This window comes from Branchiostoma floridae, chromosome 4, assembly GCF_000003815.2.
Source record: "Branchiostoma floridae strain S238N-H82 chromosome 4, Bfl_VNyyK, whole genome shotgun sequence".
NCBI classification, from domain to species: Eukaryota; Metazoa; Chordata; class Leptocardii; order Amphioxiformes; family Branchiostomatidae; genus Branchiostoma; species Branchiostoma floridae.
The window spans coordinates 33,792,751-33,813,950 of NC_049982.1; the positions used below are offsets into that span (position 1 = coordinate 33,792,751).

The 21,200-nt window shown below is 41.3% G+C and overlaps 2 protein-coding genes across 2 annotated transcripts; one reads left to right on the top strand and one right to left on the bottom strand.

Moving 5' to 3' along the window:
- Positions 1-6,749: 6,749 nt before the first annotated feature.
- Positions 6,750-10,231, bottom strand: LOC118412923. The gene is made up of 5 exons (XM_035815981.1): positions 9,702-10,231; positions 9,369-9,550; positions 8,911-9,015; positions 8,120-8,287; positions 6,750-7,665 (listed from the first exon to the last, which is right to left on the bottom strand). The coding sequence occupies exons 1-5, from the start codon at positions 9,742-9,744 to the stop codon at positions 7,483-7,485; spliced, it is 681 nt and encodes a 226-aa protein (XP_035671874.1). The 5' UTR covers positions 9,745-10,231; the 3' UTR covers positions 6,750-7,482.
- Positions 10,232-15,689: 5,458 nt separating this feature from the next.
- On the top strand, positions 15,690-19,647 carry LOC118412925. The gene is made up of 5 exons (XM_035815982.1): positions 15,690-15,853; positions 16,099-16,278; positions 16,952-17,056; positions 18,166-18,333; positions 18,528-19,647. The coding sequence occupies exons 1-5, from the start codon at positions 15,845-15,847 to the stop codon at positions 18,705-18,707; spliced, it is 642 nt and encodes a 213-aa protein (XP_035671875.1). The 5' UTR covers positions 15,690-15,844; the 3' UTR covers positions 18,708-19,647.
- Positions 19,648-21,200: the final 1,553 nt, after the last annotated feature.

The window sequence follows — 21,200 nt, forward strand, 5'->3', positions numbered from 1 at the left end:
AACAGGACAACATCTGTTTAACACATCGGTTCATCAGTGTTAACAACTTCTGTTTACACATTATTGGTCTCATATCTACTACCCCAAGCATGTCTTGCTACGAGGTGGCGACCGTTATCCTGGTTGCCAAATTGTTGCCATAACAATGTTGCAAAATCAATGACATGGCGATGAATAAGTAACGCAGATACCATCAGCCAAGAGGGAGAATAGCTCACAATGACGCTTACACAACCGCATGAACAACACAGCGACTTGGCTATATACAGCACTAAAAAGTCATGTCAGTAGGAAAGTTGCATACTTGCATGTCAAGCTTCAATTCATAACAGAACGTACACGAACTCAGCATGCGCCACATAGGGGCTCAACTTTACACACACATCTACTGAATCCCACAAGCAGTCACTCTGTGAGCACAAACAATAGCGTAAGGGTTTGATCTCTCTCAAGATTGCATAGAGACTAGGTTAAGATACAACTGAGTGCAAAAGCTATAGTAGAAACAGACCATACAGTATAATTGAGCGTCTTGAAGTCAGATAAGTGAGGGTAGGGTTGGGTGGGAAATATGACCGTACTCAGTGAAGGAGAAGCCACGAATGACCTACATGGGAGATGGGGGAAAGGTCAGAGGGTAAATGGGGTCAGAGGGGCATCAGGGTAGGGGGACACGTGACTTGTCTGCTCAGCCGTCGGAAAACTTGAATTCTTGTACGGACGGGTTCTTTTTTTTATTCATCTTTGGACTGGTGATTATTATGTAAAGTCTTTCAGTGGGAGTCTTTTTGGACTGGTCTACTTTGCAACTTTATATAGTGTTGGGGATGCGGATTAATCCAATTATAGTGCAGTGTGGATAGTGCATATATAGCTCCCAACAGAGCTCTAACAATTTCTTGAAGGTGACGAGAACCATGTATTTGTATTCACAGTGCGTAGAGCTGCTCGTTCAGAACTACCACCACGCTATGTTGTTTCTTTAGCAGAGCTCCTCCATAGATCTCTAACAATTTCTTGAGGGAGCCGTGAATCATGTTTTTGTTTTCACATTGCGTGGAGCAAGGTATACGGGGCTGGCAAGACCTCTCCGTATAGGCCTAAACATTTCTTCAATGTGACGTGAAGCATGTGTTTACATACGTCGATGTAGGTTAGATATCCAGGTAATAAGATATACCAAAAAGTAGTTACTTAAGCAACTGGATATGATTTTGGAAACGGTCAGACGTTTCGGATAGAATCCACTATCCTTTGTCAGTGAAGTTATCTGAAGGAAACAGGTCTTTTATACTCTAACTATGAATGAAGACAATATCAGATGTTCAATAGGAAACGTTGTAAGAAAATTCAGACTGAAGACCATTTGGATTCCAAAGAAAGCAAAGGTAAGGCAAAATCAAGCTGAAGACAATTTGGATTTCAAAGGATAGCAAGGCTAAGCCACAATGTACTATTGATGGTTGCCAAATGTACTATTGCTGTTGTTGTTTTTAATAATAAAAAAATGAATAAAATGAGAACAAAACACACACAAAAAAAGGCTAAGACACAGTTAATGCAAATGAGTCAATTAGCTCCTGTTGTTTTAGTTGGGAGCGCTATGTCCCAAGTGCCGGAAAGTTCCATACGTAGCCCCCCTTTTCTGTTGAGGATGGGATTGTATATTCTCTCATATATGGCCTCTCTAACTCCCCGTTCAAACCAGCGGGCTTCGCGGTCTAGGATGTCGGTGGACTGGATGTTGATAGCAGAGGAGTAGCCGTTGGCGCTGGGTTTGCAATATTCTTTGTACCTTGCCTTCAGTGGCCGACTAGTCTCACCAATGTATGAGTTGGTGCAGTTGGGTTCTTCACATTTGAGTCTGTAGATTACATTGGCCTTAGAACTTTTCTGTGGTCTGTTTTTTAGATGTACCAGTTTGTGTCGGAGGGTTGAGAGAGGTTTGAAGCTAGTGGCGATTTTGAAGTTCCGTCTGAGTTTTTCCGAAAATCTTTGGACATAAGAGATGGCAATGTTGGCTTTCTTTCTGTTGGTCAATGGTTTGCACGTTTACATTCATAGTGCGCGGAGCTAGCTCCGTGGAGCTGGAAGGTTGTACTAGCAATCTCCACGGAGGAGGTCAGGCCTCTACCATTGAGGTTGCTCGAGCAGCCCTATTGTCCTGCTACTGCTTCTACTGTCGTATTGAGGCCACCTGAGTCATTAGCACCCAATGTGACTATTTCAAGCGCCTCGCAATTCAGCCCCTGACTTCCAGGTGTGAGTGGAACATTAAATCTGTCCGGACCTGCAGCTTGTACTTTCAGTGTGTTACGCCATAAGGGGCTTTACAGGTACTGCAATACAAAAGCGTCACTTGAACTCAACAAACTAACTTGAAATAAGGATTTGAAGCATCATAAACTTTGACGCATCATTGACGTCATTAGCCTCTCGATTGGAATTTCTGTCGTCAGCGATCTGGATCTCTACCAGTAACTACCCAGACATATGTACCGGCATGCCTAATAAAGATAAAAGGTAATCCAGGGATAATGATAAAATTCCCATAACAAGTTAAAACAATTTGCATCATTACAAGCACCTGATAAAGCGGAAGCTGGAGGGAGGGGTTTGGTCAAACGAACACAGCTTCATCTTTGCCCCAAAACCTATCCTACACCTCAACCAAAACCGCAGCACTTTAACTTAAACCTATCCAGACTGAGTTCCATGAACACATACCTTTGCCAAATAAACCAGGTTTGTCATGCAGAAAGATGTCTGTAGACATACAAAATTTATTTTATATGTTATGTTAAGTCACACGAACTCTTACCAACTAGAGTTTGGTGACCTAATACCTCCATGAAATATTAAGAGCTTGTGTAAATTTTATGCCAATGACTTACAAGGGGGCCCAAAATCTAATCATTAGTCTGTGTAGGGAGGGTGGAGAGGTACATGTGTACGGGCGTATGTCACTGGAGTGTTGAACTTCTATTGTTGCAATATTTTAACGAAAGAAAGTTTGCAAGTTCTTGCCCGAGGACAAATTTCAACATGGAACATACAGAATACTAAACATACAGAAAATAAAAGACTTTGGTATAGATAACAATTGTGACAAGAAGAGACAAGTGGCTATTCTAGTAATGTTATGTACTGCTGAGAGCTACAATCTAAGTATATTGGGTTTGACTTCTTTCTGGAAGCAGTGGAAGATGACCCACTTTTCATCTGAATTAGCTCTGCCCCAAATCTCACAACCATATGATATAAAAGGTTTGATACATGTTCTAGATAGTTCGAGCTGAGTCTTTGGAGACAGAGTTGAATGCATGAAGGGTTTGAGACTGAAAATGGCTTTTAAAAGATTTTTGCGAGGACAGCTCAATTTGAGACCATGTACATGTAGTGAATGGGGAGATGACAGTGTACCTACCTTTCACTAGAATACTAAGAATAGAATAGTAGAGTAGAATACAGACTAAGACTGTTGTTATGCACATATGCCCTTCATTTTGGCATGACAAGCTGATCAGATGGCTTAAGGGTCAACTAACACATTGCAAGGTCTGACCTTTACACCTCTGAAGTATCAGGTTGCTCACAGCACTGACAGATCATAGGCCAGTCCAATCTAATGTCTTGGCTCAAGATTTTCCTGCTCTTATTAAATATGCAAATTAGCTTTTAATTTGCATAACTAGCTTCTTTTTATGAAAGTCTTTAATTAAGCTATCGTATCCAAAATCATGACGATTCGGCAACACGTTCATATTTGCCATTAATTATGCAAATAAGGTCATCATTTGCATAATTGATATCTATCGACATTTCTCTCTTTCCCAGCCACACATGTCACAAGTTTGAAAGTCCTAGCATGGCCTGAGGTGGACTTATAAACTTTCCTCATTAATTATACGAATGAGCTGCCCAATAAGTAGCATTCCATCACGCAGGTCATCACTCATACTATCTGCATACCAAAAATCATGATGATCCGTCAACACGTTCTCCAGTTATCCTCGTCCGAAGTTTGAGAGTAAGCCGGCGCCTGCAATTCCAAGAAAGCCGATAGGGGGCCCAAACTCGCAGCAATCACTCTCTGCCCCGAGGGCTCTCAACCGCTCAAAAATCACGACCGCAGCATGTCCAGAACACGAGATATCAAACATAGAGTTTCCGCTGCAGTACCTTAGCAAGCCGCTAGGGGATCCATTATCGACCTCCCCCTTAGTTTTCCCGACCCCTACCCACCTACCAAATATTAGCTGCATCCATTGAAGTTTTCTCGAGTTATGCTGTTCACGGACAGGGGACAAACACACAACCGAACCGAAAATATAACCTTAGCCATTCTGGCAAAGGTAACTAAGAAACTTAAATTTCTAACTTCACTCCCATGTATAGATTCTTTTTAAAAAAGAACAAGGTCATTTTCATGCAACGGACAGCCATTCGACCAATGATGGACTGCACATGCAACACATTTATTCCAGTTTAAACCATGGGCAAGTCATTTTTACAACTTTGTTAAGTTGATAGATTATTGCGAATTGACCACTCACAGCTGCATGGTCCGTTCTGTCTGATTACATTTGGGAATTTGAAGCTTTATCCGGGTCGAAATGGTTTCATACGACGCCACACCTTGGGCATTTGAGTACTGACAAGGTCATAGCCTCAGGTCCAAGGTCAAGCCATTTGAGAAGTTGAAGTGCAACGTTTTGTGTCCTCGAGGTTGTGCAGGATCTGACCTTAGATAAGATAGCATCATCATCGCCGGAAACCAAATGTGAAGAAGCCTGTCAACGAGCAATCATCAACCGCAATCCCCATGACATTTCATAGCCATTGGAATATGCCGAGTTAATACTGAAGACCGTTTGATGGACAAAGTTTGTTGACAGAGGCATCTTATTTGTAGAGGACTTGCTTGATATAAGTGGAAAACCCATACCATACAATGTTTTAGTTAAGAAATACGGTAAACTGTGCTCTGAAAATCCATACAATGGGTTAGTTTCTACATTATGTACATGGTCTTCGAGTAAAACCAAAAAAGGTTTCAACCACCTGCAAGTGTGTAGACCAATTTTAAAGAATTATGATTGGCTGAGAGGGGCAAAAATCAACAAAAAAACTTATGATCATGTTATGGAAAAAGAAATCTTAAGGATCGCGGATCGCGTGGCGCAGCGGCAGCATTTGTGCCTCGTAACCGAGAGGTTGCGGGTTCGAATCCGTCTGCGTGTCACCGATCTTGTGAAAGGCACTTTACACGGCTTTCCTCACTATACATCCATCGCGTAAAACAATCTTCATACGTACATTATAACAGCTAGGCGAAAAGATAGAACACAAATACAACACACCTAAAACGACAGTCATTAATTCTTATGAAAATGAAACTGTTGCCATGGCGATATTTTTTATTGCCACACTTATTAATACTAATAAGCTTAAAAGCTAAATAAAACTCCCTGGTGTTCTTGTGTGTGCTACGTTCCTGGGCCGGTGAAGGTCATAGCCGGTGCTAGTTCAGCCCGTCCCCGTTTGTTTTTCTTCTACGAGAGAAGCTTCTCCATGGATTTAAAAAAAAAAGAAATCATGAAGGTGACGAGAACTAAGTGTTTGCATTCATGAGTGCGTAGAGCCCGTTTCGTGGAGATGGAGGGCTGTACGAGCAACCTCCATGGAGGCCCTATCAATGGCCCTTTTAGCGTCAGTCGATCCGGTATGGAGGTAGGTTTGTTGCTCATCCCATGTTGTGTTTTGGGCAGGTTACCTGGCGGAGCCCATCCCTCTCCAGGCCCTTACAACACTGGTGTGGCCCCCTCACATGGTTTCGCCCACCTGCTGAGACGGTGTACCGGGGTGTGCGCTTGTATGACAGGAGCCAGCATGTGAGAGATTAAAGGGAGTGTTATTTCCCAATAGATAATGTATCAATGAATACATGATCAGCCGACCTTTTGTGGAATTCCACTTGTGGCGAATTACGCAACGTGTGTTTGTGAAACAATATGACACTCACTAAATCCATGCAGACCCTACCCATGTATTCCCTATACGTGTAGACACTTCCTTTATCTTGAATATTTTCGGCATAAATAAGGGGCGCTAAGCATACCACGAAGGTCAATTGTTCACAAGATATCAAAGAACACATATCTAGACGTGTTTTTCTTAGCGCCCCTGAAATTAGCTTTGTATCCTAACTTAAGTCAGGCACGTTGTATTCAGCCATAGGCTGAGATTGATTTAATTTAATTAGAGGGTACTTGGGGAGTTTTGTAGAAGACTGAATGCTTTTTGATGCGCGTGGGGCTAATGGGTTCTCTTTCGTGTAATGGTACATAGCATACATTTGTCACTTCTACAATTAATATCTATCGGAAACTAACAGTCCCGTCTGGAGTGGAATGCCCCTTTAAGGGATTGGTGTGAGGTCCAATGGTGCCTGTCCACACTACTGATGCAGCAGACAGGCTACCAAAGGTGCAATCAAGGTTCAGGGTGCAAGCCCGGTATCTTTGCTCATATAGAAAGATAAACAGATGCATTCTCCATTCATTTATTTTTCACATTTTATTTCTAGAACAAAATCAACCATATGGAAGTTGCCAAAAAACTTGTGTATATGACATGTAACCACTTCAATAAATTAATGATAAAGAATATCAATAAATACTTACTTAAAATATTGCACTCAAGCACGACAAGTAAATTACCCCAATCATTTCAATAGATATCAATGATACAATATGTGAACAAGATATAATTCAGAAACAATTTAGACATTGCAACGCAGTACTTAACATGGATAAACAATACATGGCACATTTCAACTGTAATACCGGTTGAGATATGTTGGCATCACTGCTGAGTATTTAGTGCAATAAATAGACATGGTAACATTTGAACAGTATTTTCAAGCAAAAATCCTTTTTTGTTTCATCTCTACACACTAAGGATACATATCTTCTGTAGCCTCGAATATCACACATGCAAAACATGCAACAGTATAAATACTATTATAATGACTAAATAGCAGCATCTTCATATGAAATTGATACGTCGTCAGTTAATTCTCTGTTGATTTCTTTCCAACGACACCAAGTTAATTCCACTTTGTTCTATTTTACCAAGGACGTTATAAAATATTTTACCTAGCTTCTCTAGCTGCCAAGGATATCATTGTGTGTAAACTAACTCAATCAAATGACATTTATCTATTCAAGTCTATTTCAAGTCATAATAGTAAAGGTTGTAGCACCTATTGATTCTGGTTTTCACATTGTAAAAATTACAATAATCATCAAAATAGTTTGGAGCTGATGACAGCTCGAAATGAGAGCTAACATTTTACATTTTCTGAACCCTATACAATAGGATTCATGTCAATGAAAGATATATGTTTTGATGCTTTTGAAGCATACGTCGTGTAATCACGTGACATCCACGTGGATTCTCGCGAGAATTTAGTGTTACTTATCTGCGGTACTTGGCAGTCAGGATCGTGAAGTCCCTGTGGACTCTGTAGACCAAGCTCTTGAACTCCCGAAGCACCACGCAATCTCGGATGGAGCGGGCGTACTCACCAGGAGGATCCTGTAGAGTGGTTGACATGATCTCAGAAACGTCGTCGGAAGATGTAAAGCCCAAAACGTTGTTCTGAAAAAAAAAATGTTTAAGATTAAGACTTGAAAGAAGTATATGCTGACATGTACGGTCAGATTCTCCTTTTAAGTGTAATCTAAGTCGGAGAAAATCAAAGTACGTCAGGTTGAAATTCGATAACTATCTGGTGTATTTGCAGATAGTGCCATAGGCAGGTACCAAAAACCATCGTTGTGTGCGTTTGGGACATTTTGTATTTCCTAACGAACAAGTGTATTTACGATGGAAAGCAAAAAATCTCCAGATATCGTGTTTAATCATTGAATTTGCAAGCATAGAATATTCGTATCTTAACACTGATTTCAACGATCAAATGCAGGAATAAGACCTTGTTGATGTTTTAGTATAGTGAAGCGGTGACTAACAATTCGTGATGGCACTGCAGTATGAAATGGACGGAAGATAAACTGGATTCGCATTAAGAGATATGGGTAAGATCTAGTCTTACTGTGACTACAATGGCTGTCATGAGCCCGTTGAGCTGGTGAATTGTCGCCTCCACCGTGTCAGCGGTGTCCGTATGACCGTCCTTGTCCAGTTCGTCTAGCTTTACCTCCTGTAGGTACAGACCGAATACCTGCAGGTCACGGCGAAGTCGCTGGAGGCGCTCTTCATCCTAGATAGGAAGGAACAATTGTTGTCTTGATTGTACAATGGCACAAACTTCGTTAAATACATGTATTTGAATGATACAGTTCACGCAGAGACTATTTGTGAGCCAAGAGCAATATAGTTCTAACTATTGATTCACGTCGTTGGGAGGGAGGGAGGTCCGGTGAAATTTTTAAAAAATCTTGACCTCTGAAACGCCATTGCTTGCATTTTGAGAGGGCAACAAGATCGAAAGGAAGAAAAGCTTTCGAAACCTACATAACTGATTCGTATTTTTTTCATGGCCCTCCCCCAACCCGTTTTTTTTTCATGGCCCTCCCCCAAGCCCACCATTTTTAAAATTCCCCACTCCCTGTACACAAGCCATTCCCCGGTAAATCTATCGCACGATCCCTAAGCGTAAGGGACTGTGTAACCTCCACTGGACACGGTTCAAAGAAGTTTACTATATAATTACACCACCGTCTGTCGTTCAGCCAAACAGTATGAGCTTACAAGAAAAGTCTCCAGCATGACGTCACATCCGTGTCAACGTCCTACAGTACTTTCAGTTTTGTCATGCATATTAACACGGAAGTGTTTGTGTGTTAGCCAGGGTACATGTACTGCATATGTGCGTTTTCATACCTCCATTGCTCTCCACTCAATCGTAGTCATTCTGATGTCGATGAGTTCTTCCCATGTGATTTGCTCGGCACAGTAACCAAAGTTGCCTTTGAATTCGTCCTCGATCTGTAGAAATAAAAACAAAACATATACAGTAAAAACTTAGCTCATGCCTAGCGTAGGTACTATGTAGATAGATAGAGAGATAAGATACTGGACGTTCGTCGAAATTCAAAATCGTTAATTTCGTAAGATTGCCTCGTGAAACTTGTGTAGGGGATTTTAACGTGTGTTACTACAACTGACTGAGAACAGTATTGACAAACCTCTATAATATGTGATCAAAACATTACGGGGTGTACGTTAATCGCTACCTTAGAGGTTTTGAACTTATGCCAAAAAATTGAAATAGGTAGCAGTATCAAATTAAGGAGAACAAATATAGGAGACAGGGTGTCAGGATAGTTTAGGATACTTACAAACGCATCGTAGGCGGCCGTTGCTTTTTCGTGTAGTCTCAAGGTTAGGGTTCGGGAGTTCATTAGCACTTCCAACGGAGTCTGCTTCGGGAAGTCGGAACTTGTAGCTGGGATGGGCCCTGCACTGGTCCCGCAAAACACCAGGAGTAGTACCACAGCTATCATCCTTGTCACATGAGCTTCTGTTAAATTGACGTCAAACTAGTAAATCTATGCACCATGTAAACGCAACGGCTAAAGACGTCAAAGGGTTTCAAAAATGATGCCGAAGGCTGCACTGCAAGAGGAATTGGCATAAAACGTTTTTGATATAGTTTGAAAAAAAATACTCACTTTTCAAGAGAGAAGAAAGAGCGTTGTTGAACGCTGCACCCATAGTATGTCTGGAGTAAGCTGTACGAAGATCTTCTCAGACAGAAGTTTTGAGAGTTGTTACGCTGCCCTCTTCTTTGAGGTCGCTTGGTTTCTTCAATGTTGAACATTTTTCTCGGCCTTTTTATGCAATGCAGATCAGTTGAGCTAAATTTAGTAACGCTTCCCAGATTAGCCAAGAGAAACTGCATACGTCAAATGACCGGATGGGGTTTTCCGGTGGAATTTTCATCCGTAACTTATTATCAACAGGGGATGGTGCTACTAGTAACACGTGGTCTTATTCATCAGTGACACTTTTCAAATCATCACGTTCTTCGAGTTCAGTACAGCGAAAGTATATTTCTCATTTACAGGTATACTATTCATTTTTACTTCCGGACGTTGACAACGAATGAGTAACTTCATTAATAAAGTTAATGTATAATGAAATGTTATCATCTTCACCATTTTCAGTGAGCTTTTTTGTTGTCACGCGCTTAATGCGCGCCTTTATGAAGAACGCCCACATATATTGTGAAGACCCGTATCCGCAGTGTATCCCAAAATAGGAACACTCACTCATTGAAATAAACAAGAACACGTACGTATACCTATAGCAACATTGTGCATATTCAAATCACGTGGGTGCGAAAGTGATAAGAATTATCTTGAATGCTGCACTTAAAAGGAATGAGGGTATTTTTATGAATACAAAGTATTAAGATGGATAAAGTTATCTTGAAGGTAGGAAAAGACAAAATTTGAATGAATCTATGCTAAATATTTATAGATAGTCCGTTTCTTTCTATAGATATGATACATGCTGGCAATCCACAGAGGCCGGATGGCGGCCCATACACTAACACATGACAAGCGAGGGGGTTTCCCAGGCCATTACGTCATGCTTTGTACACCGGAAGTATAAGGTCGCTGGTGGCCTGTGCCAGTGTGTGGCGGAAGTGAGCTGAGTGGCAGCCTCCGGGCCACTTTGCAGTCGTTAAACAGTTTATGATTCATGTCTGAGGTCTATGGAGTTATCATATGGAACACTAGGCTGGATTTAGCGAATGATAGGGGAATCTTTTCACATAAAAACCTTCCGATTATCCATAAACGTTGACAGATTTTGCCATTTCCTAAAAATTTCAAGTAAGTTCATGTAATACTTACCCCTGTCTATTAGTACTGGCGCGGTGTACAAGACAGGGCTGCGCGCTCGAAAAGTTTCAAGGGATTTGAATACAAAGTTCTGAGTGGTTTGCCACAGTATTCATGGCGTTGCACATGATACTAACGAATTGTCGGAAGATCCACACGTATCTTGTCCCACTGTTCTCTCTTTTAACCAAGGAGTGACTTAGCAAATTCCAGAGGCGCACTCCTCCCCGGGTTCACTATGCGCAGTCATGTCGTTGACGCAATGAAGTCCCGGGAAGTTGCACTGTACACATCCCGGCGACATCCCCGATTTGAATCACGGAAAATTCCAATTGCTTTTGTTGCAACCCAGACTTCCTGGTTCAGTGACCTCGGATTCATTAAGAGTTTCCTCCTAAACGGAAAGATCATACAGGAATGTTCCTATTTAAAAAGACTCCATTCAAATCAAGGGAACGAATGCGCAACGTTATCAGTCACTTGTATTACTTTCGTCTATCTATGTTTCGGCAGTGTTTGATCTTTCTGCAATATCTATTTATAGTATCTATCTGCAGCATCTATTTATCAACAGCATCTATCTAGATAGATGGATAGTGTCCATACATACATGTATACAGAACTATCTACAGTATCTATCTAGATGGATAGTGTCCATACATACATGGATACAGAATCTATCTACAGTATCTATCTAGATAGATAGTGTCCATACATACATGGATACAGAATCTATCTACAGTATCTATCTAGATAGATAGTGTCCATACATACATGGATACAGAATCTATCTACAGTATCTATCTAGATAGATAGTGTCCATACATATATGGATACAGAATCTATCTACAGTATCTATCTAGATGTCTGTCTGTCTGTCTGTCTGTCTGTCTGTCCGTCCGTCCGTCCTTCTGTCTGTCCGTCTGTCTGTCTGTCTGTCCGTCCGCCCGTCCGACTGCCTGTCTGTCTGTCTGTCTGTCTGTATGTCTGTCTGTCGTCCGGCCGCCCGCCTGTTTGTCTGTCTGTCTGTCTGTCCGTCTGTCTGTCTGTCTGTCTGTCTGTGTACAAGATAATTCAAGAATGGTTGAATGGTCGTGTTGCGAACTTCTTAGGGGAAATGAAGATCGCGAACGGCACGATGCGGTAGGCACGACTTCAGGGAAGCCAGGCGGCTAGGTAAAAGCTGTACGACACTTTGGAAAGTTTGGGAAATAAGTTGTGATAATATGATACCTATTCGACGTTTAAAAAACTTATGTGATGGGCACAACACGATTGAGGAGATGATCTCGGGAAACGAATGTCAAGAAACTCATTTTGTGGGAGCGGGCGTTAAGAACCATACATACACGACCGTGACGGTAGTTCTTTTACTCAAGTTCGCAGTTTTACCCTGAACGTCAAGAATCAGACTTTCATCAACAAACTATAAGATCTACAAATCATACTTAAGCATGGTAAATAATTCCGCGAATACTTCTCCAATACCAGTATTCAATCCCTACTATGTAACATTTTCGCTGCTCAATTGAAAGTATTCTCGAGAACAAAACCTTCCTGTGGATGAGATGTACCGACACTTCTCAGCATAATCGTGGTGGCTTACAGCCTTTCGGCATGGTCAGTTTAGCAGTAAGTTTAGTTATTCTGGTGTATGTATGTATGTATGTATGTGTGTTTGAGTTTCTAAAATCCATCTCAAACTAGAACATCTTTGTGTAAACAACAACGTAACTGTACACTGGTGGATCTCCTAGGATTGACTAAGACTAGGGTGGGCTAATGATGAAAATATGCTTAAAATTAGTTTGACACATCTTTCATATGAAGGTTTTGTTGTAGAAAATATTCTAAAATTTGGAGCCGAACTGTTGCATACTGGCCATGGATTTCTAAATCTCACGCAATGGTAACGTTAGTGGTAAGAGAACTGGAATGGCTACAGTATATGTTCCCGACTAGAATTTTGGATTATCTTTCCGCCACGTCTCCTACATTAAGTTATTTAACCTGGATAACATTCTCACCATTATAGATTCAATTATCATGGCATAGAAGTCCCTGAATCAATTTGGGGAAGTCAGCAATTATTCATTTGTTCGAACTAAAGCACTGAAATGTTCTATAGAATCGTGCATACTGGCAGCTATTTCCAATCATGCTTTTAGATTTCAACTTCCTAATACCCCTGTCACATTAGGCGAAAATCGATCGGACGACGATTCTGCGGCAATCGCCCGAGCCTCGCTTATAATGATAACTTTATTGCACAACAATTGTACAAGGTACAGAGTATGACTTAGATGTGGCAGGGATAGTTTTCAGGTGAAAATACCCTCTGTCGATCTTTAATATGGCCGATCTTTACGAAGCCGTCGAAGGACCATTTGGACAAAACCTGTTTTAGCGAAGAATATTTGTGCTCACAGCGAAGGGGCTGCATGCTCGGCGAAAGAGCTGTGTGCTCACAGCGAAAGAGCTGTGTGCACGCAGCAAAGGGGCTGCGTGCTCAGCAAACGAGCTGTGTGCTTACAGCAAATAGGCTGTGTGCTCGGCGAAGTGCCTGTGTGCTCACAGCGAAAGAGCTGTGTGCTCACAGCGAACGGGCTGCGTGCTCACAGCGAACGGGCTGCGTGCTCGGCGAACGAGCTGTGTGCTGTGTGCTCGGCGAAGGAGCTGTGTGCTCACAGCGAAAGGGCTTTGGGCACCAGGTTGAAGCTGGTCGCTGATTGGTAGCCGCCGATCCAGCCGCCGATTCGTCATTAAACAAAACAAAACATAGCATCCCATTCAGACGCCCATTCGAAGAAAGTAAAAATTCCTAATTTCCTTTAAAAGCTTAAATGGATATCAAGAACTACTGGATATTGTCTATTACCACCCAATATATAAACATAGATAATAACAGAAAATATTATATCAACGATTAAGCACGAATAATAGGCCCAATCGGCTGCCAACTTTAGCCTGGCTTTTAGATAGCGCATATCTAAAAGTGAATTTAGATAGCGCATATCCTAACCTATTCAAAACAAGTATCAAATCTTACGGCCCGGATCTAATTAATGAACTAGAGGGGAACTATCTAATTTACTAATAGCTATAGGAAATATGAAATACCCAAGCAAAGGAGGTGCTAAAATCGGCTGCCATACGGCTTGTAGAGCAAACTGCTACTTATCTAAACGCGGACCGTTAACTTTTAAGACGAATTTAGATAGCGCATACCCTAAGGTATTCAATCCAAGTATCAAATCTTACGGACCGGATTTAATTGATAAACTAGAGTTGAAGCAGTTTGGTCTATAGGAAATCGGCACTGAGCTCCAGTTCATTAATTAAATCCGGCCCGGAAGATTAGATATTTGTATCAAATACGACAGGTATGAGCTATCTAAATTGCACTTAAAAGTTCATGGCCAACGTTTAGGTAAGGGCCAAATTGCTCTATAGGCCGTATGGCAGCCGATTTTAGCGCCCCTTTTCTTAAATGGGTATATCCTATTAGATAATTCCTTCAAGTTTTTTAAATAAATCCGGTCCGTAAGATTTGATACTTGTTTTGAATACATTAGGATATACGCTATCTAATTTCGTCTTAAAAATTCACGGGCCACGTTTAGATAAATAGCAGATTGCTCTACAAGCCGTATGGCAGCCGATTTTAGACCGTGAAGTTTGCCGATGATTGGGCCTATTAGTTGTGCTTAATCGTTGATATAATACTTTCTGTTATTATTCATGTTTACATATACATATATTGGGTGGTAATAGACAACATCCAGCAGTTCTTGATATCCATTTGAGCACACAGCTCCTTTGCTAAAACAGGTTTTGTCCCAATGGTCCTTCGTAGATCTTCCATCGATACGCCCGAAGATCGTGGATAATGTGACAGGGGTATAAATAAACTTCAGAATAAGCATTAGAACGGGCATTTTCATTCCATTTCCAAAATTAGCGCAATCCAATTCTTGAAATTAAAAAAAATCTAAAATTGGTTTGCGCGTTTATTTTGTAACTTTTGATTGATTTCAAAATATCATTTTCAATAACCAGGATTGCACAGTTTTAGTTTCTCTTAGATTAAGATTTTGCTCGGTATATTTCTTTTTGTGAAGTTTGCTTCTCAATGAGGTACTTTTGTTTTCCCATTATGAAGTACACGAAGAAACCATGCGGTAAATATATCGTGGACAATTAGATGACAACACCTGGTAACGTTACGATGAACACACAGAAAACTGTCATCGAAAGTTTTCCTGTTTTTTCGTAATCTTAACGTTACGTATATTCTTTCTACACGTTTACACCTGATCTAACCACGAAAGTAAAAAAGGGAAACTCTAACAATCATAGCGACAATTCTACTTCAGGAAATAAATGAACGCTACTTCCTGTCGATTTCAAATTTGCTTTAAATTTTGTTATACCTGCCAACCTGCCTGACAGGTCAAAGTAAGCTCAAATCAATGACCAATCTACTTAAAAGTTTCTTATGTGGATGTTAGGAAATAGGCACTTCTTCCTGCCAACTTATATGCATAGTGAGTCCAAGTCCTTAAACCCTGCATACGTAAACTGAACGCTTTTCGTAATGTTAAATAATCCAACTACCGCTCGTGAATTGGGACTTTAATGTATATGGTATTGAATGCGTTGGAATTCCAGAGATGACTGGTAAATACCTCATACCATTGGATCACTCCCCGTGAGCTACGAACGGTATGTGATGGTGTTGTAAAAATCTTGGGGAAAACCACGAAGACCTTTTTTTTTCTCTCCAGAGTTTCACACCGTCATCCGACACTGGAGTTGCCATCTTTTGTTAAGCCTCCACATAAAAACCGAGCAAATCAACCAGGCAGGCAAAATAGTCGCCACAAACAGCGGATCTGGAGAAGACAACTTTTGTAGTGGACAATCTAAGAAAGATCATTTTACGCCTTCAGTTCCAGTATTCAATGAAGCAGGTAAGAAACTGTTTTATAGAGTTAAATTTTACCCGTTTGTTTATTTTGTAATGGAATCTCTGCACCCGCTAATTCGTTAATAGTGAGAATTGAACTTTTATGTTAAAACTTATATTGTAGATATTCTAGAAAATATATATTTTACATTGATATATTCATTTCAAAGTACTTTTATATATATTTTACTGTAATGCCTGATGCACTTTTAATCATATCTTTACTGCTTGTCTGTGTTGTTTTACAAGTACATGATGATGAAAATGATCGCATTCACCGTGGCGCTTCTCCTGACGCCAGGCGGGTGCAGTGCAGGCCCCGTCCCGACCACCCAAGCTCTGCTGCTGACCCCGTTAGAAACGATCATGAACGCCCGGACTCTCGCCGCTAGAGTGTACGAAAGGGCATCAGATGCCTACGATACCTTTGTAAGAGCTTTTTCGTTGCTTATAACCCGTTCCTCTACATCTTAAAGATTATGATTTGTTGTAGTGAGTTTATGCCTGTGTAGTTTAACGTTGAATCCTAATATAACGTTATAGGACGATTCTTCTGTCATAAACGTCAAAATTCATGAGGAAGCGACACGTTTCCCCCACTTCACTTCCTCTTTTGACACACTTCACCAGCTAATTCGTCACCTAGTCATGATCAATGAAGCTTACACTCATTTTTTCATTTTCATTCTACACTCTAAGTAGCGGTTGGTGAGAAGACTGAAATCTTTATCATATGCCCCGTTTTCTTTCAGTTGGCCCCCAAAGGTCAATCTTTCCACCAACCTGCGCTATTGGAGTAGGCCAAACCTGCACCAGCGTACTTCCTTGTTTTGTTGAACATTACTTACTGCTATCAGACCACTTGATCTGCGTGAGACTCAGTTAATATGTATCAGTTGCCAAACTTATCTCTACGATACAAGGGGGCATACATGCCAACTGTACCGCGGAGGCTTTGAGAACTCAACTATGACGCAAAGCAACTACGTGGTCTTTTGTTATTCAAATGAGGCTGTGCACACCTCAAGCATGCCACACAAAAACCTGCCCTTGCTCTCTGACCCAGCGTTAAGGTTAATCTTTGCCTGTATACATTTGATAGATTCAGGACGAATTCGGCGGCGATTCTGGATTCTGTGTGGAGGATATAACTTGGAACGAACTCTTCAGTGTTCGAATCCCAACCCTGGAGTGGAGAAACTTTGGGGTAGGTAGAATTCAGCAAGGTTTTCGTTCACTTCCGGGTTGTTGCATGTGTGCTATTTTTATCGGTTTATGAACGGATGTGATTTCGGGACACTTCTTCCACATTCTTCCATATATGGTAGTGACAGAGTGTCTGAAGTCTAGGACATGTTTACTTTACGTCCTGGTCAACATTTACGTAATTGGAATAGCTGCTCAGACTATCGGATAAAGTAGCCTGTATTACGCGACTTTTATGGAACATTGGCCTCAAATCTTTTCTAGCTGACATACGTTTGTGAGGAAATTTGGGCAGAAGCCTAAGTATGTATACTTTTCTCAAACTTTATTCACAGAAGGACATGCTGCGTTAAACACAGGTCGGTCATAACCGAACACTTAATAAATGTCCTGTGACATTTGTATACTTGAAGAATTGAACATGGATGTAAAGAAAACGTCCACATTTCTAAGCCATCGTTTGGAAGAAATATTCTCTGTTCTGATATTTCCATCACGATTGACTTCCATTGTGCTAGGTTGTCCTACTTGGTACGTATGTTTAGGTAGCGTATACGTATACAACTGCACATTGTGCTAGGTTTCTCCATTTGGTATGTGCATGTATGTTTCGGTAGTGCATACGTAGACAAGTGTACATTAACACAGCGCACAAAGCACTGTGATAACAAAGTGTGTTAACAACTGAGTCAAGAATGCCGTTAGCCTACATATTTTCAGCCTGTATTTTGTGAAGAATTTTCTTATTTATTTGCGGTTCCTCTCCATATATCCGCTTGGCTTTGTTTCTAACTGTTTCACCGTGTGAAGTTAATATCAAGGGCATTATATATGTAATCTATCTTGACAAAAGTACAACGACTTTATTCAGGTCTTCTACATCTATACCTACATATAAACAAGTGGATACAGACATGATGACAAACAGCATTGCGTTTAACACGTTTTCACCACTAGCTCTAGGGTCTAATTCTTTATCATATGTACCCATTTCTACACGGTAAGGGTTTTCTGCTCATAGAATATGATGATCTATAGGATGGAATGTATTGAATTCTTTATAAGGTTATATAATGCTCACGGCTTTATTACCTAACTTTACCCATCAAGGATGAGGAGCGCCTCCAGCGGCTTCGCCGTGATCTGCAGTTGTTCGGACTGTTCTTGGACGAAGTCCTGCTGGACGAACAGGATAAGCAGGGCCACACAGACACCGCTGACAAGGTGCAGCAGACTATTCACCAGCTCGACGGGCTGATGGTAGCCATAGCCATTGCGGTAAGATACGTATCAGCATTTCTACATTACACAATGTATACAGCAGTAGTAACTTAAGTAGAATCTTCCACTTGAAACCCAAACATCTCCCACATTATCCTCCTTCAAAGTAGTTTTCTTCAAAGGTAATTTTTGAAGTGCTTCTTTGTCAAATAACGACAGATTTTAAGTATTTCTTTCTACTCTCCCCACAGAACGACGCCATGGGCTTCATCCCTCCTACCGACGTCACCGAGATCATGTCGGACAGCTTGCGGGACCCAGCCACCGAGTCCGCCCGCGCCATCCGCGACTGCGTGGTGCTGAGAGACTTCAAGACCCTGGTCGAGAGGGGCCACAGAGACTTCACCCTGCTCAGCCGAAAATACAGTTAAACGTTGTCACTTTATTTACTTAAACTTGTTACCTGAGAAATCACGCGAAAGTCGTGTGAATATAATTAGCCCTGTTTATGCCCTGTTTATGGAGAAACTACGTGAATGTCACGTGACCGCAGGTTAACCTGCTCTAGAAGAAGTCACGAATAAGTAACATGACGCCTTAACCTGTTCCGATAAAAACTTCACGTGAACGTCACGTGATTATGATGTATGCTTTGAAAGCATTGAAATAAGTTGTATGATAAGAATCCTTTTGGGATTGGAATAGTTGGCTCCCATTGCGAGCTCTTAGCTCTTCATGTAACGTTACGGATTGCAAATTTGCTTGTAATTAGAATTCTATGTGAAATCAAAGAAGAATATTGATTTACCGTGGCCGACAAGTACAAGTTTCTGAATCAGAGGTGCTGCGCAGCTGAAGCAGAAACCCTTACTTGTCGGCCAAGATTAGCATGACAGTTCTGTTCTTCATTTAAGCCTAGGTTACATATAGCCGAATTTAGCTCCCGACTCTCTCCTGACTATGGTTAGGAGTGATTCGGGAGCTAAGTCGGCTGTAGCCGGCTAGGGTTCGGCTGAGTCGGCTGGCGTTTGGCTGAGTCGGCTGGTGTTCGGCTGCGCCATCCACATGTTTTGAAATGTTCAAAACATTCGACTCTGAACGGCGGGTCTGGAATGGGTTGGTTGTCGGTCGGCTGGTGTTCGGCTGGTGTTCGGGAGTAAGTCAGCAGTCAAATTCAAATATTAACCACGCCATAAGCACTGCTGACTTACTCCCAGCTTGTTTCCAACCTACTTACAATTCAACCCCCAAATCATAGACAAATCTCTGTTAGCTCAATCCCAAGCAAAATGACTATTAGGCGAATCACCCCCGAACTTCACACGACCGACATCCAGCCCAAAACAAAAAGAACCATAAATGCCGTATTAGAGCTATCTGTGATCCAAATTTGATCTCTTGGTAATGTTTACAAAATAGAAGAAAGGACTACCAGTATTTTGATTAAAAACAAAAATGGCCTCTTTTTTGAAAGTCGCTGATTATGTCCATTTCAAGTCGTGAGAGGGTCTGCAATCGGCTGGGAATCAGGAGTGATTCGGTAGTCTGCGGCAAGAGGTCGGGATGATTGGGAATAGGTTATTGTCACAATTGTCACAATGTCAATACTGTTACAATGTCATTCACCAACACAGATGAAAGTTTCATGCTAAGATGGGAATAGGTTAGATAGCATTCGGGACACAGTTGGGAGTAAGTCATTTACTCGACGGGACATGTTCGGCGCTTAAAGACAGGCGTGGCCTAAACTGGTCAGACTGCTCCCGAACACCAGCCGACCTGAGTCGGCTAAGGGTCGGCTGGTGTTCGGGAGCTAAATTAGGCTATGTGTAACCTGGGCTTTAGATATACAAACAATCAATAGATTCATGGTACGATGAAAGGAAACAAAATTTGGTAATCTTTATATAATAATCACCAGGTGTATTTTGCCAGCCAGTAGGTACCCATTATGAGTAATGAGGCTGATTAACGTGGTCGAGGCACCTCCTCGAGCACGGGACCCCCGTTTTACGTCCCTCCCGGAAGACGATTTCGTGGAAAGCTTCGTGAGGCTACAGCAATCCGGACGTCCTTGGTTGGTCTCCCATCCAAGCACTGTCCGGACCGTCGCGTTGCTTAACTTCCGAGATCGAGGGATCGGGTGTACCAACGCGCCACACATAGAGTAAAATCATTGGGCAAAGAAAGTATAGAAATTTTATATTGAGACCAATGTTGAGTAGATTGATTTTGCTTTAGGCCACAGCAAGTAAATTTTATGGATGACGTCCTATGCCGAGTGCAAAAATAATAAGATAAAAAAAATCAAGTTGGGTAAAGAAAACAAGATGGCTAAATATTCAAAATAAACACCATAAGTGTCGTAACAAGATTTGAATTGACAAAACGTGACACAACTACAAGGTTTTTCATTCCTGTATTAAAGAAGTGAACTACTGTAGTAAAAGTGGCCCTTTTGCAAGTATCCAACAAGTTTAACTTCTGCAACTATAGTCTTGGCGGTGTACCGAAAGTGCGAAAAGGAACGAAAAGGAACGAAAAGGAACGAAAAGGAACGAAAAGGAACGAAAAGGAACGAAAAGGAACGAAAAGGAACGAAAAGGAGCGAAAAGGAACGAAAAGATCGGATAGGAACGAAGTATGAAGCAACTTGAAATAAAATCAATGGTAATGTAAGGCAACGGTAAACTGTGATCGGCAAATGCATATGAAACGGGCTTTACTTTGGCATTTTGCGGCTTCCTCCACGAAATTCCTATAGCCCCAATGGTTCAATGGAGGAATGGATATTGATGAGACCTATCTATGCATATCTATGCTCATGTACTTGTTAATGTGGTTATAACATTCCTTAGAATATCCATATTACATTTATATTATAAAATTTCACAAGAAGAAATGGATTATGTCGAGAACGATTG

Coding starts and splice junctions, on each gene's coding strand:
- LOC118412923 (XM_035815981.1), bottom strand. CDS start 9,744: ATGGGTGCAGCGTTCAACAACGCTCTTTCTTCTCTCTTGAAAA. Junction 8,288..8,910: donor TTGAGTGGAGAGCAATGGAG/GTATGAAAACGC, acceptor CTTCCTATCTAG/GATGAAGAGCGCCTCCAGCG. Junction 7,666..8,119: donor TGACAGCCATTGTAGTCACA/GTAAGACTAGAT, acceptor TTTTTTTTTCAG/AACAACGTTTTGGGCTTTAC.
- LOC118412925 (XM_035815982.1), top strand. Junction 16,279..16,951: donor CAGATGCCTACGATACCTTT/GTAAGAGCTTTT, acceptor TACATTTGATAG/ATTCAGGACGAATTCGGCGG. Junction 17,057..18,165: donor TGGAGTGGAGAAACTTTGGG/GTAGGTAGAATT, acceptor TTACCCATCAAG/GATGAGGAGCGCCTCCAGCG.